Consider the following 26,752-nt stretch of genomic DNA (forward strand, 5'->3'; position numbering starts at 1 on the left):
AAGAAACAATATACCTACATACATACAGAAAAGATTTTTTTGGATGCAAACCTTGGAAACAAACAGTGATACCATCTTTACTTTCCACTTTACAGTTTTTCAGTGTTTTACACACTGAGAATCTACTGTAGTTTTTTTTTTTTAATGACCATTTAGCAGTTTGGCAAAGAAAGTTTATGAGAAGGTAAATTTAATTATTCTCCCTTTCGGGAACCCTGGGTGGCGCAGCAGTTTAGCGCCTGCCTTTGGCCCAGGGTGCAATCCTGGAGACCCGGGATTGAATCCCACGTTGGGCTCCTGGTGCATGGAGCCTGCTTCTCCCTCTGCCTATGTCTCTGCCTCTCTCTCTCTCTCTATCATAAATAAATAAAAATTAAAAGAAAATTATTCTCCCTTTATTAAAAATGAAGATACAAAAAAACCTTAAAGCCCTCTAATAACCTTAAAAATTTAAGATATTTTATTTAAATTAACATATAGTATATTATTAGTTTCAGAGGCAGAATTCAGTGATTCATTAGTTCCATACAACAACCAGTACTAATTACAACACATGCCCTCCTAAATGCCCATCACCCAGGTACTCCATTCCTCCAATCATCTCCCCTCCAGCAATACTCATTTTGTTTCCTGTAGTTAACTGTTTCATTGTTTGTCTCCCTCTCTGATTTTTCCCTCTCTTCCCTTATCATCTTCCTTAAAGACGTCTGTATGTGGTATTACCTGACTTTTCATCCTCATCAGTATATAATTTTTAATTTTTCCATAAGGCTCAGCAAGCTTGAGAACTGCACTGTCCGAATAGCCAGAATGAGGTAAATTGCTAAGATGTATCACACGTCCAAGCTCTTGCTTTTGATCAAACTTCTGGTCTGGCTTCCCTTCAGGTTTCTAAAAAACAAGCAAACAAACAAACAAAAAATTAAGTCAAATGGTGGTAGGTATGCTATAATTAGTTGTAAAAATTTAAGTAGTTCTAGTTATTAGCAACAACTTAAAGTAGCGAAAGTGGTACAAATCTGGAGAAAACTGTAATTACCTTTATTCTTTTATACTTCTGGGATAAATGAACTCTCACTGGCTTGCCAAATACTAATGCTGGTGTGGTTGTATAATAATCCACTGCAGCTTGAGCATCCTCTGTAGTTGCCATTTCAATAAACGCCTAAAATTGGACAAAATTATTTCCAAAACAAAAGAACAACAACAAAAAAAACAGGTCCAAGTCTTTCTAGACATATTTAATCATTAATATGATATACAAATGTATAAATATTAATACATTTTTAAAAGTCTAAAAGCAGAACATTGCTATTTTTTAAAAAAAATTTTTTTAAATATTTTATTTATTCATGAGAGAGAGAGAGAGAGAGAGAGGGAGAGGGAGAGAGAGAGAGAGGGAGGGAGAGATGCAGAGACACAGGCAGAGGGAGAAGCAGGCTCCATGCCGGGAGCCTGATGTAGGCCACGATCCAGGGTCTCCAGGATCCCGCCCTGGGCCGAAGGCAGCGCTAAACTGCTGAGCCACCCGGGCTGCCCAGCTAATTTATTTTATTAAAGGTCATTTCAGATTTTACTACCTTCATGCTACTCAATTGTCATTTATTATATCTACTTTAATTTGGCATCCATTTTGGTAAAAGTTTGGAATGGCTTCCCAAAGAATCATCATCCTTTTATAGTCGTTATAGTAATCAGTGACAATTTTACTGCTTAAGGATAACAATTAATAGGGGATCCCTGGGTGGTTCAGTGGTTTGGCGCCTGCCTTTGGCCCAGGACGCGATCCTGGAGTCCCAGGATCGTGTCCCACATCAGGCTCCCGGCATGGAGCCTGCTTCTCCCTCTGACATGGAGCCTGCTTCTCCCTCTACCTGTGACACTCTGCCCCTCTCTCTCTCTCTATCATGAATAAATAAATAAATCTTTAAAAAAAAAGGGGGGGGGATAACAATTAATAGATTTACTAAATAATCCATTAGGCCTAGAAATTAACATAATTTTTAAAAGATTACTTATTTATTCATGAGACACCACTGGAGTGGGGTGGCAGGCAGCGGTGGGCACAGAGACACAGGCAGAGGGAGAAGCAGGCTCCTTGCAGGGAGCCCAATGTGGGACTCAATCCTGGACATGGGATCATGACCTGAGCCAAAGGCAGGTGCTCAACTGCTCAGCCACCCCAGGTGTTCCCTAGAAATTAACATTATTGACAATAGTTCAATGATTTTTTTTCTCTATTACATTCCATGTTAATGACTTAGTATTACACTGAGTTCTTCTTCTAATATAAAATCATATAATTCCTTTAGGAAATATATTAGTAATGAATAAATACTACATGTATTTCTATTCATACCTCATTAATTTTGTTTAGAATCAGATGATTTGAAATGACTCCAAATGGTTCCACCAGCTGTAATAGTTGATATCTCAAGTTTTTCCCTCGCTGAAAATCCATGATGTGAACAACTCGGCTTGTCTCCTATCCATTAAGAAAAAAATCAAGTCAAGAGGTCTCTTTAGAATCAGGATGAAACAAGTTATATATTAGAATTTTCAAAGTTTAATGCTAACAGATTAAGTATTTAAAACAACTCTTAATATTCTAGAGAATTTTAAGACTACATAGGAAATAAGATGCACTGGGGTTCAGAAAGCCTCTGCAGTTATTTTTAAATGGAATACTATGCACATAGACAGCAAAATTTGTTACACTCAAGGTAATATCTCTATACTCTGGGGTATATGAAAATTAAACTTACAACTATTATTAAAGTCATGTAAAAGCCTTATTTTTAAAAAATAATAGCAGTCTTCCTATCGTACAGGACTACAATGCAAATTCAATTTACAGGGATTTCGAAATTAAATCACATTTCCCAAAATAACAAGTAAAAGAAAGAGCTGTATTACTGACCACTCTGCCTTTTTGCATGTGTCTTGGTCCTTGCAGGTTCCCATTTCCAGCACCTTTATGAGAAAAAATTATTTTTTCAGTCTTATACTTATTGTAAGTGAAAAATGGGATATCTTCCTTCTTTTTTCTCCCCTTAAGATTTTAGAGAGAGATCGAACATAAGACCAGGGTTGGAGGGGGGGGAGGAGTGAGAGAGCAGCAGACTCTCTGCTGAGTGCAGAGCCTTACAAGGGGCTCTATCTCATGACTTTGAGGCTCATGAAATGAGCAGAAAGCAAGAGTTGGGATGTTTAACCTACTCCAGCCCACCCAAGCATTCCTTATTTTGTGTTTTTTTTTTTTTTTTAAAGTAGGCTCCACATGCAGCGTGGAGTCCAATGCAGGGTTGGAACTCATGACCCTGAGATCAAGACCTGAGCTGAGATCAAGAGTCAAGATCCTTGGGATCCCTGGGTGGCGCAGTGGTTTGGCGCTTGCCTTTGGCCCAGGGCGCGATCCTGGAGACCCGGGATCGAATCCCACATCAGGCTCCCGGTGCACGGAGCCTGCTTCTCCCTCTGCCTATGTCTCTGCCTCTCTCTCTCTCTCTCTGTGACTATCATAAATAAATAAAAATTAAAAAAAAAAAAAAAAAAAGTCAAGATCCTTAACCAGTGAGCCACCCAGGGTGCCTCAAAAAACAGGACATCTTTGAAACACAAATTAGAGGTTACCATTAGTATTTTAAGAACCAGGTCTTTTCATATGATACTATTTTTGAGTAATTTTTCGACAAGCTCATATTTTACTTTTTACTTCTAATCACCGTATTTAATTTTTATGATAAAAGCACTTAGGGAAAGTTAACAAGTTTCATAATCACCCAGATTTCCTCTTGGTCCAACTGCTGGTCCCCCAAGATGAAATGAGGGAGGTGGAGGTCCCAGAATTCCTGGTGCTGGGTTTGTAGACTGCTGCAACATGAATGGATCACCCCTAGTAACATGAGACATAAAATATAATGAACGACAAAGAGATCCATCAGAAATAATTAAGATCTATTGTTAAAACACCCCTTTAATGATTATAATTCCAATCTTGGCAAGTATTTGCATCAAGTTAACTACAGAAAAGCTATAACAGCAATAAAATAAAAATTACTACAATCAGAATTCTAAAGATTTTTTTTTTACCCACTGACTTAAACCAAACCCTCATATTCAATACTCAAAAAATGTTTTGTTTATAAATTTTGAAAGTTTAACCTGAATTCCTTACAATGATCTCCTTTATAAACAAGAGCTTAAAAATTTTAACTTACATTGTATGTCCTGTATCATTGTCAGGATTCCATTCTGGGTAGCTTTAAAGAGACCAGAAAATTAACTTTAAAATAAAACTGTCCTTTTCACAAAAATAGCCTTGTTTGGCCTTTAAAACAGAGTTTATTAGTAAAGTTATAAGAGAATTTAAGTGTTAGAAATATTACAGTTTAAAACAAAGACTTCCAAAAAAACCTCCAGAAGTTTAAATTAATCCAAATGAACAAGATAAGCTTGTTCTGTACTGAAAATGTAGGTAATATATGTTGAAGTTTAATTTTTAAATTTATTTGTTAAGTCATAAGAAGGAAAAGGTACTGCATGGGGAATTGGAAATGCGGGTATATAGGGAAATAAGGACCAACCACAGATTTTCCTTCTACAATATTAAATACCAATACCAAAAACAGAGTTGAATTGTGACACAAGAAAAGAAAGCCCCAAGAGAGCTAGGTATATGTGAAAACTGGCACTCCAGTGAACAAAGGGTATGTGTGTTTAGGCAGAGAAATTCCTTAGGAATTCTATTCCAGCAGCTAAATCAGAACCACAGGTGTCTCAAAAACAAAAAATACATCTTGATGGATTTTGTTTGACAACTTGTAATTTCTAATGACTTTTTCCCTTTTCTCTATCTTCTATATTTTTAGAGCATTACTGTTATTGAAAACGCTTGAATCTACTGTACATATCAAAAGCCATCTTTAAGTATTCTTGCAATTTACAGAAAAAGAGCCAATGTTTATTTGCCCTACAAATAATATTAAACAACAAAATAGCACTACCACTGAATATCTAATATTCTGAAATCAGTTTCCATCTAAACATTTGTTTGTAACTGGTAATGCCCGGTCACTATTAACTATATGCAGTGATAACAATGTGGATATTACAAGTAAATGATGAACTCCCCAAAACCAATCAATGGCTGTTTCTGATTCACGTTACAGATGCTTTAAAGGTATTTCAAACTCCTACATTTCAAGAAGAAGCTGGCATCGACGACTGTGACTTGCTCCATTGATATGTTGACTCCACTCCTGTAGCAAAGTAAATTAGTAGAATTAACAAAAATAAAGCTAAAATATTTGAACCATTCAAACTCTAGGAAGTTAATCTATATGCAGTATCACAGACTGTAGAAACACTTGACCATTCACTAGTCACAATGATTTAATTTAAAACATTTCTCTGAATCCTTGTAGCTTGATCCTGCCCTCAAATACGCCATGCACATTCTTGGAAAAACTGGGTAACTTGATTAACATACTAAAAGACCTGACAGGGAAAAGACAGAGTTAATAAAGATCAAGAATAACTGACCTTGAGATCAGCTAGACATACTAATCTCTGCTGTGGACCAAACTGGATTATATATATTGTATCATTAAAACTGCTTTTATAAAACTCTATGATAAAATATCCACGCTTCTAAACTACTTTTCTAGAAATGTTATAAATGTGAACAATTAGTTTAAAATAGAATTATTTCATTTTATCCAGCTTTGAGGCATGTTCCAAGTGTACTACAGCCATGAAAAACTAAGATTCAACAGGAATGGCTTTTCTAGAGAATGCTCCCCATTTATCAAAAAACTAAGCTCACATTATTTCCCAAAAGTAAAGAATCAAATTTCAGGAATATGTTTCCAAATTTTAGGGAGGGAAACATTCTATTCATCAATATTTGTGCTCCTTTGTGGTTATTTTAAATGTAAGGGATTAACTTCTTTCTTTTTATGCAAATAAGCTTTCCTTTCACTAGTTAAAAATCCGCATACAAACAATCAATGTTTTAAACAACATCAGAAAGAGAAGTTAGGAAAAGTAGGCTCTGCTGTCAGACTGCCTAGGTTCTACTCCAAGGTGCCACTTAGTCGACATGAATCCTTGGTACACAAATTGAAATTTAGTATGACTCCATATTCTAGGATATTGTGAAAAGTGAATGACTAAGGTAATCTGCTTATCAGAACATTGCCAGGCACAGAAGTAGTGCTCAAAAAAGAAAAAAGTGAACTGTCATTACATTGCTTATAAAGCTATCATTTTACAATTCCTGCTTTACAAGTATCATGGCTTCACAAATTCCCACAAAATAAGGCAACTTTTGTCACATCCACACTACCTAATACATTATATTTGGAATATAAAACACGGTCAGGCAATGTTTTTAAAAGGGGGTCTCACTTAGAGCTGAACTAAAATAAACCCAATTACAAGATACCTTCTTAAAAAGCTTCAGAATGGTATTTTATAAACCTAATCTTTAAAAATAGATTTATACTACAATAATTTACATACTTCCCCTCTGCTCTAAAAGAACTAACTAAAATCCCATGAAAGTACTATGGAAGCTAGATCTCAAAGCTAGGTTGTCTTTTAAAAATAATGGCTAATCACTAAGGAACTTGAAGAATCTCTCCACAGCTGGCTCCACAACCAGTTATTTGGGATATAAAAAGTTTGTACTTGCAAAGCAACAGACCACTGACTTACTGGAGGATACTTTTAAAATGGCTGTAAGAAGAAGCGCCATAGGTAAAGTTCACAAAATTAGTCAGAGGGATTAAACAAATACTTTTAACTTAGGATTTTCTGGACTAAAAATATTTAGATTTTATTTAAAATGTCCTTGAGAAGCCGTGTGTTGGGAGAGGAGTAAAAGTTACCCTATTAGGCACATTTCTAATTCACAGGAGATGGAAAGGGTATCTAGTTGAGCAGAAAACTATTTATATCCAATCCTCTATGCTCTTTAAAGGTTCAAACTTATGGTAAAAGTGTAGCTAGTCTTTCAAAGTACTAGAAGGAAGGCCAAGATCAAAGAATCATTATGTACCTCCCAAGACCACCCATTCCTAACCTGCACTACCACACCAGATCTTTGGTTTTAAAATGAGGATTAAGAGTCAAAAGGGTTTTTTAAAAAACCTCTATCCTTGATTCTACATTGAGTTAACTTTCACATCAGATTAATAAAGGAAAAAGGATTCACTTTTTGAATGCAGAAGTTCTGTAGAAAAATTTCCTTCACCTTGATGTCTTTGAGATATCTAAGTTATATAAAGAAAGAATAATTTGGAGAAGCACTTCTGGAATGGCAGAATAAAGATAATTTAAGGGCTTCTAGAATAATACTAAAAGGAAAACTATGAACTCAAGTGACAAGACAGTGAAAAGGCTGTAGTGGGCACTTTTCTTTAAGTGAAAAGAATTTGAGGGAAGTTTAAGGTTGTGGAGAAAAGCAATTTGACATTCTAAAATGACCTAGAAAGAAATAAAAGCAACACCATCACTGAAAGTCACTTAAAATATCAAATAATGATGACAAATTAGATCACTTTTTCAACTTAAAGTTCCTTCTTTCATAGTAAGATGAAGTTTTGATCATGTAAGCTTTTTAACACACTACCACTAAGTGACTAGAACAGATTTTCCAAGTTATGCAGCAATACCGGAGAGCAGGATTAAATGTTTAAAAATTTTCATTATCTACTTTCACCACAGGAATTTTCTCAAGTCATTGTTTCTATATCAGCTATAAAATGAGAAAGGACCAAAACTAAAGGTAAATAATTACTTTTTCAATAACGCAGATACCCAGAAAACATGAGCTATGTTAAGGAAACTGGAATACATTAAGAGAACCCAAGTGCTTAAACTTCTTAAAAATGGTCCAATTTACAAATATAACTTTTGTAAATCAATCAATCAATCAATCAATGGGCCTCAAGCAATTCTTAAATGTTCCCAATACTGTGATATAATACCAAAACTAGCTAGGGCCTAAGCATTGTTACAGGTTTAAAATACCTCCTGCAATAGGCAGGGTATCTTACTCTTGAATCCAAAGTTTCATCAGATAATTAAAAACTGTTCTTTTGTTAATTTAGATCCATTTAACTATAATTACTTATTAATATTATTGTTAAGGAACTAATAGGCAGCAAAATTTGGAGAGAAAGATTAATCACATATAATAACAAACTTTTCTCTGATTAAAGCCCTCTTGTGGTTTCCTTTTGTGTTCCTTTACTGTTTTTCTATGTGCAAGCAACAAGGGTAAATTACTGCCCAAAGTCAGAATAAGATTTCTAGCACCAGCTCTTGATGTATGAGGACTCCATTAGCAAAGATTTTAAGTCCCTTAGAATCACTTTCATTTGAGTCACTGTAACTAGCTATTTCCCTTGGAATTTAGAGATCCTGAGGACACTGATCATATTGCCAGTTCTGCAAAAGGCAAGAAGTAACAGAAAAACTGAGTCACCAAAGTTTTGTGGATCTTTTCTTTAAATCAACTCCTATCACAGCTAAAACTTTATGCAACATATTTGAAAAAAGACAACACTAAAGACACCTAGCAAATAAAATTCTCTAACTTTTGAGTTTGGGGTTATGTCTTCAATAAAAATTAATCTAAAAATTTAAATTTAGCATTCAATGTTAGTTCATTTTATTTGGATTAAAGATTAAAATATTCTTTGTGCTGTACTTAAACAATACATTAACTCAAAAGATTAATTCAAAAGATATATTCAAAGTATTCCGTGAATTCAAATACAAAAGAAGTCTCCTAATTATCTGAGGCAAAAATACTGAGAAACAAATAGAAAAAGAGTGTGACTGGTAATACTTTAAAAACATCATTCAGATCTAGGATTTAATTTACTCAAAAAAAAATCAACAGTCACTAAAAAATGCATTTTAAAGGGATAGATATGAAAATGATCCTTCCAAATGTTACTGTAAAGAAAAAACCCTGTAATAGTAATCATCATCAATTTCATGGCAGCAACATGTTAAGTAGAGTAACTGTACAGCACATCAGGAAATATGGACGGTCAGAGATCATAGATCAAGTAGTGGAGTGCTATTATGTTGACTCTTAAGCCAACTGCACTGCGTATTGGAAAAAAAAATCAGTGAGAATGAGTAACACTGAAAACGTTGGAAGAGAAAGGACAAAGTATTTAAAAGGGCATTTTGAAAAAGCTCCCATTTTGCTAGATGTGATAATTAAAGCAAAGGAGAATTAGATATATACATATATATTTTGCTCAAATGACTATACCAGAAGTCTAAACCTAAGTCAGAAAAAGAATATGCTTATGAGGAACATAGAGCAGGATACTGCAATAGTTGATTTTTCCAAGTTTCTAAAGGGACAGATGCAATATGGGATAATAAAAAGTGAGTTTTGAAGTATGTTTAAGAAAGTTGTGGAAAAGGAGAAAAAAAATGATGAAAAATTTCAGTCATAGTATGAGAGTTTGTGTTAAAGGGAAATTAAAAAAGAAGAATGAACTAATCTAAAATATGAAACATACTGAAACAAACACCAGGGCTCTACATTAACTCTTTCCCTGTAGCCACAGATAAGGAAAAAAAGAGAATTGTTCAAGAATACATCTTTACTACATACAAATCAGCAATCAAGACAGATGGAGAGCTAAAATCTAGCATCCTGAATGGCAGAGCACATTGACTGCAAAAAAAATAAAAATAAAAAAATAAAAAAATACTTAAAACAATTCAACAAAGCAGACAAAAAAACCTGCTTAAATATATGATTAAGAAGAACATATTGATGCCAAAAACCAACAAGATAATCTCAGTGGATGACAGCTTTGTGGCCAGAAGTAATCTAGGTAGATTGTATTAATGTAAAGCCCTGGTTTAACGCTCAAAAACAATTACCTTCCAAATAAAGTGTTCTCAAAAGCATAAAAATTCTCGATCAACTCAGTGTCACCAGACTACAGAATTAGAGTAAAAGATATAGGTAAATACAGAATAGGCACTACAATGTAAAAGAAATTAGAAGTATCTGTTGCATTAACTCACCTTATTAGAATGAACTGGCAAATCACATATAGAGCACAGATGGGGATAACCCTTCGGTAAGAGTCCATGGAAGTCTTCAATATTGCTACTTGGAGGAGCGCCCCTCTTTTTCTCAAAGAGAGATCTCTCTTGTAAGGGGCCAGGACCACGTCCCATTCTCTCATACTCACTGTCAAATTTATGATAGTTATGCGAGGTCTCACCAAAAAAAGAATCATCCCTACACCTTTCTCCATCTCTTAATCTGTCATCTTCATAATCCATTCTGTCATAATAACCAGATTCTTGAGAACGACTTCCATGGTCATAATCAAGCACTGGGTTGAGACTAGGACCACGATCATCAAAACTATCTCTTCTAAAGTGCCTTTTTTCTTCCCAATCATCCCTAGGTACTCTGTATGGTGGTTCCCGTGTAGCAGATCTGCCATCTCTACCATAACTCAATGTAGGGCCTTCTTCAGTTCTCCTCCTTTTAAGCTGTAGAAGGATTTGGGGCAAATTCTCAGGAGTAATCTTGTCCTCTGGATAACGACTCAGTTCATCTAAGTCTCTAGCAGACAGACCAAAGCTGGCCAAAATGTTACTGGCCTGGTCTGCATCTCCACGGTGTTGAGAAGACAAAGGGAGTGGACCTCTACTTCCAATGTTAAATATAGACTGCAAATTATGGGAAGAAGTACTAGCAGAAGACAGTGCACTATGAGCTCCTTGTTGATTCAATGAAGAACTCATTCCAAGATTCATTAAACTAGCAAGGCGTGCAGTACCCTGGTTCATCCTTCCAAGAGATGCTGGCATACTTAAAGACTGGGTAGCAGCAGCAAGAAGGCCTATTCCTGCTGCAGACAGGTCACGCCCATGACCCTGCGAGTCCCTACCGAGAGATGACTGCTGGAATGACTTGGACATTGTAGAACTATCTCTTGTCTAGTTTATAGACTTAAAAAAAATTTTTTTTAAAAGAAGGCCAAAAAGAAAGCTCGAACTAGCAAACTAGGTTAACTTTGCTTCAAAAAATGGTAACGCCAAGAAAAAAGGATCAATAAGGACTGTAGAATCTTCTTCAAGCTGAGAACCAGCAGACAACTCTGTAGAAAAATAAGCAATTTTAGTCATAAATCCCTTTAAGTAGATGCTGTTTTTTTTAGAAAAAAAACTTATGCATCATGTTGATTAAAAAAAAAAAACATTTAAGATCTCAAACTTACAAGGAATTTATTACATATCTTAAACAGATTCCAGAAGTATGCAGAGCCTGCATATAGATATTTAAAAAGTCTTTCATGCTAAAGTTTATTAAAGGGAATTTCATACTGAATTTAAAAACATTTTCAATTGAAGGATTAGATGTCTGAGTACATCAAAATTTCAGTAAAAATATAGATGGGTCTCTTCTTTTGAAAGAATAAAAATACACCCTATAATATGATGTTTAAGTTCCAGGAGAAGACTAAAAACAAACAAAAAAAATCAAGGTCAGCAAGTCAAAGATGAATCAGTTGTATTCTGCTTTAGAAAATGAGATCTATTTATTACTATCAGAAAGAACCAAGCAAAATCACAAGTAAATGAAGCTTAGGAGTCAAGTACCTAGTCTAAGATCTAAGACCAAACACAATAGTTGAGACCTTTATGCAGCAAAATCAATTTAAGGTAAAGATAGATGTGAAGAAAAAAATAAGTGACTTCCTAGTTTAAGGATTTCTGCACAAATTTAAGCCATATAACTAACTGCCTTCTTATTGTCCATCCTCAATCAGGCAGTGCTTATTTCATTTCTAATTTTAAAAAGTAAGGAGAACTAAGTATGGTCAATATAGAAATAGGAGAACTTCCAAGAAAAAACCCAGGTATAGGAAGTACAGGTGATTTAAAGAAGTGAAACTCCCCTCTAAGTTAACATTCATCAAAGCTCATTTGATACTCAGAGCGACAGAACCTCTAGAGCTCAATACAGGTAAAAATGAAAATGATATTGTGCTTACATAGATTTCCATAAACTTTTCACGAGAATAACCCAATCACCTGGAAATTTTAAATTCTGAACACAATCAATCCCCCAAGAAATGTTTCTGGATGAACTTACTTTCATTACCTTCCTTAAACCGTATTTCATCTCAACTTGTTACAGAGGAATATGCAAGGCATTTTCATATGACTCTCATAAAATATCAAATGACATACATAACAAATGCTCTTGATGAAATAATTTTTTATTATCACAACTATATATTGAGGTCTAAAGTTGTTTGCTATGTAATTCAATTAAGAAGCATTGCTGTCTTAAGTATCATACATATGATCATTCATATACCTAAACACTGGTAGTTTAATACTATTAAACTTTATTACATTAAAAATTGGGCAATATTCAATAGTTACAAGTCTATTATGGGACCAATTCCACCAATGATCGAATAAAGCAAGGAGGAAACACTGGACATAACAGTGGTAGAGGAAATATAAAAAAAAGTTGCAGGCAAGACTTAGTTAGATTTTACAAAAAGATGTAACAAAGTTAAAAAGACACGAAATGCTATCAGAGGTGGTTGGAATTACAGAAGATGTTTTTGCACACCAAGAGAGATGAAATTGAGAAAAGATACTAAAGAAACTAGTTCTAGATGAGATCTACTATATAAACTATTTACACCAGACCACTTAAAGAATAATTAAGACAAGAGTAAGTGAACATTTTCAGATGACAGTTTCCTTGGTCTATCTTACAAAAAATGCCATAGAGAATGGCATTTGAAATACTGTGCAAACATTAGTAGGACCCTCTAAATTTTCATTTATTTATTTTAAAAGATAAAAATCTTTATAGAGGGCTTTTCAAAACCAGCATTTTGAAGTAGCAATATTACTATTAATGGCAGTTTTGCCCTTCATGTTACAAAGCTGTTTCGTACAGAAAAACCAGTTTTCTTTTTTTTTTTTTAAGGACTATTCCTTTCCCTCAGGAAAATTATACAATAGTATCGTGACTATGTAAAAAATTTTAATTGATCATACTTTAAAGAAATGATTGCTGGATTAGAGATCTCAATTATTTTTTGTAGCACATATAAAAAGGGTGGATCTGTAAAAAGGAAAGGTTAAGAGAAGTAAAGATAAAAGATAACCTTAAGACAAAACAGAAAATGGATGTCAGAAAAACTCAGAAAAAGAGCAAGACAAACAATGTAAATCCCATGACAACTTGTAATCTCTTAAGACTAACCTTAATATTTTTGAGACTCAGAGTTTCAACTTAAATGCAGCCCCACACAAGGACATGAGAACATTATTTTTGAAAAGTGACTTAAGTCAGACTTTTGACTGAAACACAAATAACTGAAGTCTTAAATTTTTTTCATTAAAACAAAGAAATTGAGAGAAATCAGACATGAAAGCACTGTTTAAAGAGCACTTATGAAAATAGTTCCTTTAGTATCTTTGGTCAGTGATAATAAAATGACAAGCCATTTTAAAAGGCTCATATAAGCAAGACCTACTGCCTATTAAGGTTAGCACAACACTGAGATGTTTAAGATTATACTGTTCTTCCCCGTATCATAAAATTGCCTTCCCATAGTATGCTATACTAGAGGTTAAGAAAGTTCAAAAGTAGTTCCTTTGTGATTCCTAATCTAGAATATAATGTCAAAATCTAATTTATCCATTTAAAATCTTAATCCCCATCAATGCAAAAAAAAAACCCTCTCACTCCCAAAAAAAGCAACACACCCTAAAAGCAGGAAACATTAGACAATTCTAAATAATTAACCGTAAATTAAGCTAGTTCATGACAAGTGTAAATGCCACTAAAAATGTTAACTTCACATTCAACATCCGAATAACTATATGTACGGTTAAGAAATGTTTCATTTATTTTTTTTTAAGATTTTATTCATGAGAGACACAGAGAGAGAGAGAGGCAGAGACACAGGCAGGAGAAGCAGGCTCCATGCAGGGGCCTGACGTGGGACTCGATCCCGGGTCTCCAGGATCACACATTGGGCTGTGGGTGGCTCTAAACCGGTAAGCCAACAGGGTTCCCCCCAAAAGTTTCATTTATAGTTAACATTCAATTTTCCCCATTCCATCAATAGTTTGGTTGGATTAACTTTCTTCAATTAAAAGTGGAATACTAAAATATTACAGAAAACGATTATAGCTTAACACACCCTCAAAGTTCATGGTGAAGAGAAGCAAATGGTTGTTCCACATCTACATTTCTTATGTAAAATAACAATTTCTTAAAACTATGTTCTCAAATATGTGAAATAAATGTGCCCTAAAAAAATCATATTTAATTCATGTATAATCATAAAAGCTAGTAAAGATACTTATAAAAAAAATATACTGACATTATTTTAACCCTTTAATCTTACAAAAACTCAAAAAGCAACAGCTAGAACACTGTAGCTTATTTTTCCCCTTCTGAATTAAAAACACACAAGTGTGTTAAGAAATTTTCAGGTTTTCCCAAAAGTTCTAGGAAAGCCAAACACTCTTGTGATATGTTAAATTCTTCATGTGAAAATATGCCAAATATGTTTAAGGTATCAACCAACAATACAAATACAGCAAAAAAAATTCTAATCTTGTCACCAACAGACGGCAGGGAAAGTTCACTACCAGTAATTTCAAAGAAGCATCATTTCTGAAGGTAGCTGCTTGACTTTTCTCATCAATCGCACAAAAGCATGGATTCTTGTGGTCAGAATTTTTAAACCAAGCTCCTAACTCATTTCCCATTATACTATAGAGTTAATTATTCCTTATATTTTAAAGCTTCTCACTCATTAATTTTATAATGATCTTAAAATTCACCAATATAGTTTCTATCTTACAGTCAGTAAATTTTCATTTTAATGTTAGTTCACATCTCTATCTTTCCTTAGAGATTTTCTAACTTGTATCTCGTTTTAAGGGTTTGGTTTTTATGGATGCCTGGGTGGCTCAGTGGTTGAGCATCTGCTTTTGGCTCAGGTCATGGTCCTGTGGTCTTGGGATCGAGTCCCGCACCACGCTCCGTGTGGGGACCCTGCTTCTCCCTCTGCCTGTGTCTCTGCCTCTCTCTCTCATGAAAAAATAAAATAAATAAAATAAAATAAAATAAAATAAAATAAAATAAAATAAATAAAATAAAATAATAAAATAAATAAAATAAAATAAAATAAAATAAAATAAAATAAAATATAAAAAGGTTTGGTCTTTAAAAATGGATCTTAGTATCTTGAGGAATTATTCAATCTTTTATATAGAGCTTAAACCACTTTAGGGGCAGCCCGGATAGCACAGTGGTTTAGCACCGCCTGCAGCCCAGGGCCTGATCCTGGAGACCGGGATCCAGTCCCACTTCAGGCTCCCTGCATGGAGCCTGCTTCTGTCTCTGCCTCTCTCTCTCTGAATAAATAAATTAAAAATCTAAAAAAAACAAAAAAACAAAAAAAAACACAAACAAAAAAAACACTTTAAAACCTTATACTTTAATCTGCAGTTCTTCGGTGCTATAATCTCATTTTAGTATGGTATACCTTTGAGTGAATTAAAAGGTTCCCCCCCACCCAGAATAAAATGAACTACTAATAGTAAGCCTCTTAGGAAATATAGTTCCAGCTCAATTCATTTAAGTTTTGTGTAAGGCCATATGTGCCTCATTACACAATAGGAGAAACAAAAACACTGTAAAATGTAGCACTGAGAAGGCTAAATAAAATTCCAGTATTTTTTAAAAGTCCTTTACAATTATCATTTTTAATCCATTTTACAGACCTGGATTCAACTTCTAGCCCACTTCTTGGTCCTTAGGCATCTAATGATAAAAGAGTGTTTGTTGCAAAGTGCCTTCAGCTGCTAAAACAGAAAACATGTTAATCAGAAGGGACTTCTATTGAGGCTTGCAGTATTTTTCTTTTTCCTACACTTAAAACATTTTTCTTAGCGATTTTTCAATTAGACATTAAGTATTTTTAGATTAAAGCAATACAGGATATAAAGTTACTCCATTTACCTGACATTTGTGACTCAATTTGATTTTGATACTAGCTTGGCTTACTTTTTTCTCTACTTATATTTAGTGGTTTTCCTCAAGGTGCCATTCTGCACCCTCAAGACTTTTCCTTCCACTTTATGTTCAACTCCTGATTTCCACAAATATTTGTACAACTCTTTAATTTGGTATATATGGAGATTTTTACCAAATACCTTCACGTGAATGCTACTTCTACTACAAAATTGCTTGACTTTGCGCTAATCAACGTTTGTTTTTTCATTTGTAAAATGGGAATGAAAATAATACCTATTTCATAAGGCTATAAACATTTAATAAATTAGCTCACACAAAACACTTAGAATGGTTTCTGGTACATGGTCAATATCATAATAATCATCTACTTCTATGAATTCTATATAGATGATCCAAACAACAACCAACGAGAAAAACTTTAGATGCAAAAGGAATGAGCCAGGGATGCCTGGGTGGCTCGGCGGTTGAGCTTTCGGCTCAGGGCGTGATCCTGGGATGGACTCCCACATCAGGCTCCCTGCTTGGAGCCTGCTTCTCCCTCTGCCTGTCTCTGCCTCTCCCTCTCTTGCTCTGTCTCATAATAAATAAATAAAATCTTTAAAAAAAGGAAAAAAAAAAGGAATGACCCAGAAATATACCAATAAAGAGCTTATAAACCTTCCCCTTGCACTGTATTCCCTATTTCCTATGTCAACTTTAGCATCTCATTCATTTATATTCAAAGTCAGAATTCATATTTGAATTTTGCTACTGAACTGCAAGTAAGCTTTATTTATTTTTTTTTTATTTTTTATTTTTTTGCAAGTAAGCTTTAAAAAGCACTGGTAGTGGGCAGCCCCGGTGGCTCAGCGGTTTAGCGCCACCTTCAGCCCAGGGCATGATCCTGGAGACCTGGGATCAAGTCCCACACCGGACGCCCTGCCTGGAGCCTGCTTCTCCCTCTGCCTGTGTCTCTGCCTCTCTCTGTGTCTCTCATGAATAAATAAATAAAATCTTTTAAAAAATTAAAAAAATAAACACTGGTAGTGAGGCACCTAGGTAGCTCAGTGGTTAAGCATCTGCCTTCGGCTCTGGTCATAATCCCTGGTCCTGTGATCGAGTCCTGCATCACGGTCCCCACAGGGAGCCTGTTTCTCCCTCTACGTCTCTGCCTCTTCTCTCTCTCTCTCTCTCACTCTCTCTCTCTCTCTCTCGTGAATAAATAAATAATATCTTTAAATGAATGAATGAGGGCAGCCCTGGTGGCGCAGCGGTTTGGCGCTGCCTGCAGCCTGGGGTGTGATCCTGGGGACCCGGGATCGAGTCCCATATCAGGCTCCCTGCTTGGAGCCTGCTTCTCCCTCTGCCTGTGTCTCTGCCTCTCTCTCTGTATGTCTATGAATAAATAAATAAAAATCTTTAAAAAAAAAAAAAAAGAATGAATGAATGACACTGGTATTAACCTAGATCATGCTAAAGAAAAAGCAGGATAGGCTTAGGGGAATTGGACAGATTAAATCTCTTCCTTTATTTTCTATTACCAATCTACCTTTAAATTATCTTCTCATCCGGGACACCTGGGTGGCTCAGCAGTTGAGTGTCTGCCTTTGGCTCAGAGCCTGATCCTGGAGTTCCAGGACAGAGTCCCGCATTGGGCTCTTTGCAGGGAGCCTGCTTCTCCCTCTGCCCTCTCTCTCTGCCTCTCAAGAATAATAAAATCTTTAAAAACAAACAAGAAAACAAAGGCCTTATCTCTCTGCCATAACCTTACTGGAGATCACTAGTCCTCTTGCCTTTCATTGATCCCTCTTTGCATCAATGTTTACAGATTTCAATAAAAAACCCCTAAAACTATTTTATATACTCCCCTGCTAAAACAAAACAAAACAAAAAGCAAACAAAACACCCCACACTGCCCCCTACTACTTACCACATCAAATATACACCATGATTTTCAGTACCTTTCAGCTATTAGTTGCATTCATTCTACTTCTCTCAATCTATTTTCCACCATAGCCAACACCTTGCGCCAAAAATTTTATAAACAGTTACAGGGACTGCTCACTACTTGTGTAAATGTATTTGCTGGACTCTCCTTCTCTTCACTTAGTACTAGTAATTCTCTTAAGACTCAGCACTGCCCCCCTTTATATCATGCATTGTACAAACCAGGGTATAAAAATACTCAAGTTTAGAAAAGGAATGTTAACAACATCTTAGATACCTTCTACCTATCAATTTCCAGTGCATTGCTCTTCCCTTTCTGCAATCCCTTGTTTTTAAGTTTTATTTAATATATACATCATTTTTTTAAAAAGTGTTAACTTTGCATTTCTGCATTTCATACAAACTGACTTTATATGTACTTTTCTTACCTACTTCTAAAAAACTCATTTATACATGAAATAAACCTACATTTCACAGCAATATACACACCACATGGCACATATGCTCACTTATTCCGCAGATGATGAACATTTAGGCTGTTTCCAGTTTCCTGCCATTACCAAGAATGTTGGTATAAATATTTATTGGTGTCTCCTGAAGCTTCAAGTTTTAAACTCCCTCCCTCTGTGGTACTCTTCCAGAATACTACAGCCCACACAAGGATACTCAGGCATTAAAAGCCCACTGTCACATTTTCTTACTTTAAGAATTTTTAAGTACAAATGTTTGTACTTCTTTGATACTATTTTTCTTTTTCCAATAGAGGCTGAAACACTTTAAATTTTTACATATGGATTAGGTTCTTCTATAAATTACCATACCAGAGGAAGATATTTAATATCCTAGTAATTACCACAAAGGAGAAAAAAAAAACAACCATACAAATCACCTTGAAAGATCCGAAGGCTATTTATCCTCATTAGCAATCAGTATACTACAAATCAAAGATCCAATTCAGACCTAGTATCAACTGATTATTTTCCATACTCACTGCGTTTATTGCTGCCCAGTATGACATCCACCATAGGTATCACCCTTTGCTTTTATCCAGCAGCAATAGCTGGGATGAATTACCCCACCCTCCCCCTCTTCATTCATCTTTTTTTGTTTTCCTACTAAATTGGTTTGTATTTGAAGATAAGCATCAACCACCACAAACTACTGGAACTCTAAGTCAAAGAGAAATGTCAGAGATCTGCCATTTAAAACACTTTCCAGAAAAAAGCAGGTTCTTTATATCAATTAGCCTTTAAACTCTGGAAAAACTTACAGTGAAAACAAAATTTTTAACTAAATTTTTAAAAATTTGGGACATCTGGGTGGCACAGCGATTGAGTGTCTGCCTTTTGCCCAGGGCATGATCCTGGGATCAGGGATAGAGTCCCACATCCGGCTCCTTGCAGGAAGCCTGCTTCTCCCTCTGCTTGTGTCTGCCTCTCTCCCTCTCATGTCTCTCATGAATAAGTTTTTTTTTAATCTTTAAATAAAAAAATAAATTAAAAAAATTTAGTATTTTTCTTCTTGGGATCCCTGGGTGGCGCAGCGGTTTGGCGCCTGCCTTTGGCCCAGGGCACGATCCTGGAGACCCGGGATCGAATCCCACATCAGGCTCCCGGTGCATGGAGCCTGCTTCTCCCTCCGCATGTGTCTCTGCATCTCTCTCTCTCTCTCTCTCTCTCTGTGACTATCATAAATAAATAAAAACTTAAAAGAAAAAAAAATTTAAACCTAAGATTTCATTGCTCTTTCCTGTAAATTGTTTAATTTCAAAGTTTTGAGCCTTATATACGCAGAGAACATTAAAGTTTGATAAACAGTTGGAAATCATATGGAAGCTGCATCATATCAAAGGCACTCCATCTACTCAGACCTGTCACAGTAATTTTGTCAGGCAAGATAACACAGCACTTTATCATGTAACTCCTATTGTATTACAAGTTTATATTTAAGCTTAAGATAAACAGGCAGCAATAAATAAAAAGCTAAAGTAGCAAACTTTAAAAACCATTTACAAGTATCTTTTGAAGGCTACATACATACAATTCTCTCAAACCACTGGCTTTTCTCTCTGCTCTAGTTTTATCTGATAAAATTTTCTACATGTGAACTTTTTCTCTAAATCAAGATTTTCAGAGCTCTCAATCTTAATGATCCAACAAGAAGGCCCGATACATAGCCAAGAATTATAAATTACAGAGCTTTATTTCCTTGGATAGTGTTACCCCATATACATGGAATAACCATTATATAAAAAATATTGTGAAACTACACTGTCAACAACCCTTCCATCCCACCCTCAAAGAACACAGTATTGTTCACCCCAAAGTCAAGTCCACTCAGAACCTGTTGGCACAAATGTGGGACAGCTTTAGTGAAACTCTAAGTAAAAGAAGACTATATTTAAAAAACAAAGTAGGGCAGCCCCGGTGGCACAGCAGTTTGGCGCCGCCTGCAGCCTGGGGTGTGATCCTGGAGACCCGGGATCGAGTCCCACATCAGGCTCCCTGCACAGAGCCTGCTTCTCCCTCTCCCTCTGCCTGTGTCTCTGCCTCTCTCTGTGTCTATGAATAAATAAATGGAATCTTAAAAAAAAAAAAAAAAAAAAAAACAGAATTAAAAATAAATAAATAAAAAAGTATGTTTTTTTTTTTTTTTAAGAAGTACCTTTAACCAGGGTATCCCTGGGTGGCTCAGCGGTTTAACGTCTGCCTACAGCCCAGGGCAGGATCCTAGAGTCCCGGGATCAAGTCCCACATCGGGCTCCATGCATGGAGCCTGCTCCTCCCTCTGCCTGTGTCTCTCTCTCTCTCTGTATCTCTCATGAATAAATAAATAAGATCTCTTTAAAAAAATAAATAAAAGTACCTTTAACTAAAAGATGTGCTTCGAAGAACAATTTAACAAACTATTATTCCCCATTATTATTCCCCATTGATTTGATCATTCTCAAAATAGTTTATAATGACTTCATTTCACACTGTAACCTCATCACCATCAGTCCCCATACTGGTTAATTAAATATTCTTACATAAGGATGCCTTCGGATTCCTCCATTGTCTACAGGTAATAACCAAAGTATCATATAATAATACTTTTTGTCATTTTTGAATACTCTGCATTTCAGACTTCAACAAATTGGTTCACTTTTATCTCAATTCCCCTTAAAAATAATTGAGGTCCTAAAGAAACAAAACAACATGAGATACTGGTCTTTTAAGCAGTATAGCATGTAGGGCAGCCCCGGTGGCGCAGCGGTTTAGCGCCGCCTGCAGCCTGGGGTGTGATCCTGGAGACCCAGAATCGAGTCCCACGTCGGGCTCCCGGTAGGGAGCCTGTTTCTCTCTCTGCCTGTGTCTCTGCCTCTCTTTCGCTCTCTCTGAATAAATAAATAAATCTTAAAAAAAAAAAAAAAAAAGCAGTATAGCATGTATAAAAATGTTTCACCACTCCCCCCCCATAAATAACTAATTTGTTGTGGAAATGTCAGAAAAACACAAGGAAAGAAATATAAATCACCCATAATGCCAACACCAAATCCAGAGCTAACATGTTTTGGCACATCTCTATTTTTATGCTTATTCACAAGTTCCTTTAAAAAGAACAACAACAAAAAGGCATCAAATTTGGGATCAACAGTTTTACTATGTTCTTTTCAAATACTATATTCTATTATTTTCTTATCATCACCCTCCTCTTAAAAAATGGTTTAAAAAAACTATATAGGGACGCCTGGGTGGCTCTGCGGTTGAGCACCTGCCTTCAGCTGAAGGCGTGATCCTGGAGTCCTGGAATGAGTCCCTTATCAAGCTCCCTGCACGGAGCCTGCTTCTCTGCCTGTGTCTCTGTCCCTCTCTCCCCCTGTCTCTCATGAATGAATAAATAAAATCTTAAAAAAAAAGAAAAAGCTATATAGATTTACATCCAATGACCACACTGTAAAATTAGCACATCTCTAAGTGTTAAATCTTTTATATTTGTAGTAAACTTGGTAACTTATATCAACATTATGTACACAAATCTTTTGTATACTCTTCCTCTAGGATAAATTCCTTTAAGTATAGTCCTTCCATTTTTAAGGCTATGCATTATAACAGGAGTCTGAATCAAGTACCCCCCAAAATTTCAAGTGTTCTAGAACACACCCGCAGCACTGCCCCTGTTTATATTGCCATCACCTTCTTGAGTTTAATCTTTTCTATAAAATTAGGAATCTAAATCACATTTCTGAAGTCACCTAAGACAATTTTCTTGCTTTCCTCATGTTACCCTTTGTTTACATATCATTAACTCACTTGTACTATTATTTAGCGATTGCATATCCTAAAAGCATTAACGAATTTTGTATGTTTAAAAACTTCTTTAACGTAATCATCAGATCAAAAGTGGCTAAGTCCTCTCAAATTACTTCAAAATGCTTTGTAAAGGCAACTTCACTTACACACAGCTGAGAAGGGAGTTGAGTGAAATGCCAAAGTGAAAACGTCCTCTCTGAGTAAAATACACGTTAATGATTTAGCCATATAAATATAAACGTTAACTGCAAGGGAAGAATTTTAAATTTAAAGCACTTCACCACAAACATATTCCAGCTAAAGATCTCTTCTCCCAATCTTACATAACAAACCAGAACAATTCTTTCGTACTTTTGTGTTCAATTTTGAGTTTGCAAAAACATTCTGTTTAAGTGCAAAAGGCAAACAGCGTATTTGCAACAAAAATCTTTCTCCACCTTCCATTTCTAAAACATTACTGTTGAAAAATTATGACGACAGACTGCGCAGATGACTGAGCTATTGACTTTTCAAAAGGAAATTTTATTTTCAACCTTTATGAAAACAGCCTAAAATAGAATTTTTGCCAGCGGAGTACAACTGTTTAAATTTATCCACTACTTAAAAATCTTAAACCAAAGTCTATTCCACAGAACGCAGCATCAAGACAAAAATCTTATGACTAAGACCTGGGAAATCAACGACTCTCACATATTCCAGTGCGCTTGAAAAACTAGAAATTTCGGAATCGCCATAAGCGTTCTAGAAATATCTGTCTGGAAAACGGTAACTGATCCAATAGGAATATTCCACAGTATAGGGCACACAGGAAGAAAAACATCTAGGAGAATTCTTCCACGGCAAACGGGAAAAGTCCCTGTAAAACCCCGAACACGGCACAAGGCTAGCAATGAAAAGAACAACGATGCGCCGAATACACCACGGTACTCCAAACCCTTTGTCTGGAAACCGGAAGGTCCCACAACACACGATCTTCTTTAGGGGAACGCAGACTGATAATACCTTAATAAAAAGAAAAGGAATAGGAGGGGATTCTTTAAACAAGTCTATTGGCTCGCAGCTACAGCAGAAGGCTTTCTCCACGACGCAATACGAAAAACAAGCGTTAACGTTTCATTTTTCGGCCATTTTTACGCGATGGGGGTGGGGAGGAATTGTTTCTGAGGTCCGACTAAAATCCCGCGCGCATGTGCGTGGGCGGGGGACAGGGGAGTCTTAGGGGGCGCTATGAAGCTATGGGCCAAAAGCAGAGCGAAGGCCGTGACACCAAGAGAAGAAAGAAACGCTACTCAAATGGCAGCTTTTGAATCTGCGAAATCCTCCATTTTGCGGCACATTTTAAAGGGGCAAAGAGAAAAAAAAAAAAACAACAAACACACACCTATCTGGGGCTGGCGCTATCCCAAGACTTCGCTGCTTTAACTATTCTCCCCAAACGGCAGGCCCCCTATGGACAGTCAGTCCCTCAGGCCTCGAGCGCGCTCCTCCCTTCGCCTCAGAGCACCAGCCCGCGTGTAACGGGCTCTTCGTCCCGCCCCCGCCCACAGCAAGCCCAGGACGCGGTAAGCTCGGCCGATCGGCTGCCCTCGGCGCCCCCTGACTCTTCCTCCGCACCCCGGGCCCTTGGCTGGCCGCAGGTCTCCCTCCGGGACCGCTCACCTCCGCCGCCCGAGGAGGCTGGTTGCGCCGCCACTGCGCTCCTAACATGGCGGCCGCCGATCAGGCGGCTCACATACGCAGCGAGGAGGGAGGCAGAGCGGGCGAGCGGGAGCGAGCAAGAAAGGCGCGCCGCCGGCTCCCCGCGGCCCCTGTCGCCGTCGCTGCCTCCTCCCGGCGGACGCGGAGAGCCCCCGGCCACCCCACCCCGATTCTTACCCGCTTCACGCCTACCTTAAGGAAAGGGAGAGGGAAAAGGAGAGGTACCTCTCTCCCAGCGAGCGGGACGCGGAGGCTCCCACAATCCCCCGCAGCAACGGCGCTGGTAAGAGGTGGCAGCGGCGGCTGCAGCCCAAGAACAAACCCGCTCTCGCGAGAGAGTCCACCCCCCCGCCCCCCGCTCCCAGGTCCTGTCTCGGCGCGCGCCGGCCCCTCCCCCCTACTCTCGGCGCGCACACCACCGTGCCTTCCACCGCGGTCGTTGTTCCCTAATCCTGCAGCCCGCCTGTGGCGGGAAATGGATAGAGAGCCGCAATTTACGGGTTCGAGTCCCAGTCCTCAAAGCTTTTTCCCAACCCTTAAACTTCATGGTGCGAAATTTAAATAAGGGTATGTGTTAGAAGCGAGTCGCAGGTCACTAGCTTAGACCCGATTTCTATTCTGATTATTCTCTCAGTATTTGCCGAGGAATAGTAGCGAGCGCCAGACGGAAAGATAGCCCAGTCCACCCAAAACACCGCCGCCACTTTGAATTTGATTGAATGTAGAACACTCTTGAGTCTAATGGAGGTTCCCGAATTGCACATGTGAAAATCCTGAGGTAGACTTTGAGAAACTACAGTAAGGCTGGTGGAAAGGGCCATTTCCCGGGGATTTCAAATTTAAAAGCAGAGGGGGGCAGCCCCGGTGGGGCAGCGGTTTAGCGCCGCCTGCAGCCCAGGGTGTGATCCTGGAGACCTGGGATCTACTCCCGTCGGGCTCCCTGCATGGAGCCTGTTTCTCCCTCTGCCTCTCTTTCTCTGTGTCTCTCATGAATAAATAAAATGCCCCCCAAAAAATAAATTAAAAAAAAAATAGGGATCCCTGGGTGGCGCAGCGGTTTGGCGCCTGCCTTTGGCCCAGGGCGCGATCCTGGAGACCCGGGATCGAATCCCACATGGGGCTCCCGGTACATGGAGCCTGCTTCTCCCTCTGCCTGTCTCTGCCTCTCTCTCTCTGTGTGTGTGACTATCATAAATAAATTTAAAAAATAAAAAATAAAAGCAGAGGGCCCCGCAGTCCCCTGGAACCGAGGTAAATTAGTGAATACAAATACTAATAGCACTCAAATTTTTAAGATCTTGACTGTGCTGAATCAAATTCACATCTTTGAAAAATCAGAGTCCTCTGAGAAGATAGTGGAGACCAGGAGAAAATTGAAGAGCTCCTCTAGGACTAGATATGGAAGATGAGGAAGATAAGTGTTCTGGATGAATGACAGCTCAATGGTTAGCAGTGCTGTTAACTGGCACTTGCAGAGTACCAGGAGGAGAGACCATAAGGTAAGATGTTTGGCTTTTATTTATTTGGCATCAATTTTAAAGGAGTGGATTTATGGGTCCTGAGCGCAGGGGGAAAAGATGTGGGTTAGTGGCACATCTGAGTTAAGGACATAAGTGAAGCAATGGGATTTGAAAGAAGCTGGAGACAATACAGTGAAAATAGAGGACTTAGTACCTTGAGAAGCTTATCAGGCAGAGTTGAATGGCAAAGGAGACCAAATTGAGCACACAGAGGGTGGGAACAAAAAGTTTTGGGAAGAGCAGGGAGGCACAGAAATTGTACCGCCTTGACAGCTAAAATAGAGGTCGAGTCCTCTAAGCGAAGGGGAGTGAAATTTGAGAGCTATTAGTATTTGTATTCACTAATTTACTTCAGGTTCCAGGTAACTGCAGGGCCCTCTGCTTTTAAATTTGAAAACCCAGGGAGATGGCCCTTTCCACCAGCCTTACTGTAGTTTCTCAAAGTCTACCTCAGGATTTTCACATGTGCAATTCAGGAACCTCCATCAGACTCAAGAATGTTTTACATTCAATCAAATTCAAAGTGGTGGTGTTTTGGATGGACTGGGCTTTCAATCTTCGCTTTCTACTTGGTGAGCCTTTGATTCCAAGTAATCGTGGCTAAGACTTCCCTTTATGTTGTTTCCAGCTCTTCAATGAAACAAGAACAGGGAAAACTAGGACTAAAAACATCTACAAAAGATTTAGCCAGTGTGGACATCATCTTTAATGTTACGGACTTGTTTCCAGTAAAGTGGGAGAGGAAGTCAGACTGGAGGTGCAAAGTGTATTGAAATGGAAGCTGCAAACTACCCACTGCAGGAAAGGTTTGGCTATGAAGGGACTAGAGAAAGCAAGGTTGAGTTTTTCATTTTACTATGCCAATTTTATGTGTGTGTGTTTAAAAGATTTTGACATATTAAGAGAGCACAAGCACGGGATGCAGCAAGCAGAGAGCAGGAGAAGCAGGCTTCCCACTGAGCAGGGAACCTGACATGAGGCTCAATCCCAGGACCCTGGGATCATGACCTGAGCCTAAGGCAGATGCCTGACTGAGCCACCCAGGCACCCCAGTTTTGTGGCTTTTTTAGAAAAAGATTTACTTTAGAGAAAGCACAAGTGGAAGAGGGGAGAATCTCAAGGGGGCATTGGAGCCTATGATCATGACCTGAGCTGAAACTAAGTCAGATGTTCAACCGACTGTGCCATCCAGGCACCACTTACTATGGGAATTTTGAGCACAATTA

The 26,752-nt window shown here is 37.6% G+C and overlaps 1 protein-coding gene across 5 annotated transcripts in view; it reads right to left on the bottom strand.

Annotated features, from left to right (window-relative positions):
* MATR3 (matrin 3) overlaps nt 1-26,752 on the bottom strand; it is a 55,385-nt gene that overhangs the window by 8,070 nt on the left and 20,563 nt on the right. For 2 of the 5 annotated variants that reach the window (XM_041763600.1, XM_041763596.1), the window contains exons 1-9: nt 24,199-24,349; nt 10,072-11,162; nt 5,200-5,261; nt 4,221-4,262; nt 3,783-3,895; nt 2,921-2,973; nt 2,360-2,485; nt 1,040-1,165; nt 724-891 (exon numbers count right to left, since the gene is read on the bottom strand). In XM_041763600.1, the coding sequence (XP_041619534.1) occupies nt 724-891; nt 1,040-1,165; nt 2,360-2,485; nt 2,921-2,973; nt 3,783-3,895; nt 4,221-4,262; nt 5,200-5,261; nt 10,072-10,983 (1,602 nt within the window). In that variant the 5' untranslated portion in view covers nt 10,984-11,162; nt 24,199-24,349. Of the gene's footprint in view, nt 1-723; nt 892-1,039; nt 1,166-2,359; nt 2,486-2,920; nt 2,974-3,782; nt 3,896-4,220; nt 4,263-5,199; nt 5,262-10,071; nt 11,163-15,837; nt 15,919-23,967; nt 24,116-24,198; nt 24,350-26,752 lie in introns of those variants that run through there. The other 3 variants (XM_041763598.1, XM_041763599.1, XM_041763597.1) reach the window with 3 other exon arrangements.

This window comes from Vulpes lagopus, chromosome 7, assembly GCF_018345385.1.
Source record: "Vulpes lagopus strain Blue_001 chromosome 7, ASM1834538v1, whole genome shotgun sequence".
Classification (NCBI taxonomy): Eukaryota; Metazoa; Chordata; class Mammalia; order Carnivora; family Canidae; genus Vulpes; species Vulpes lagopus.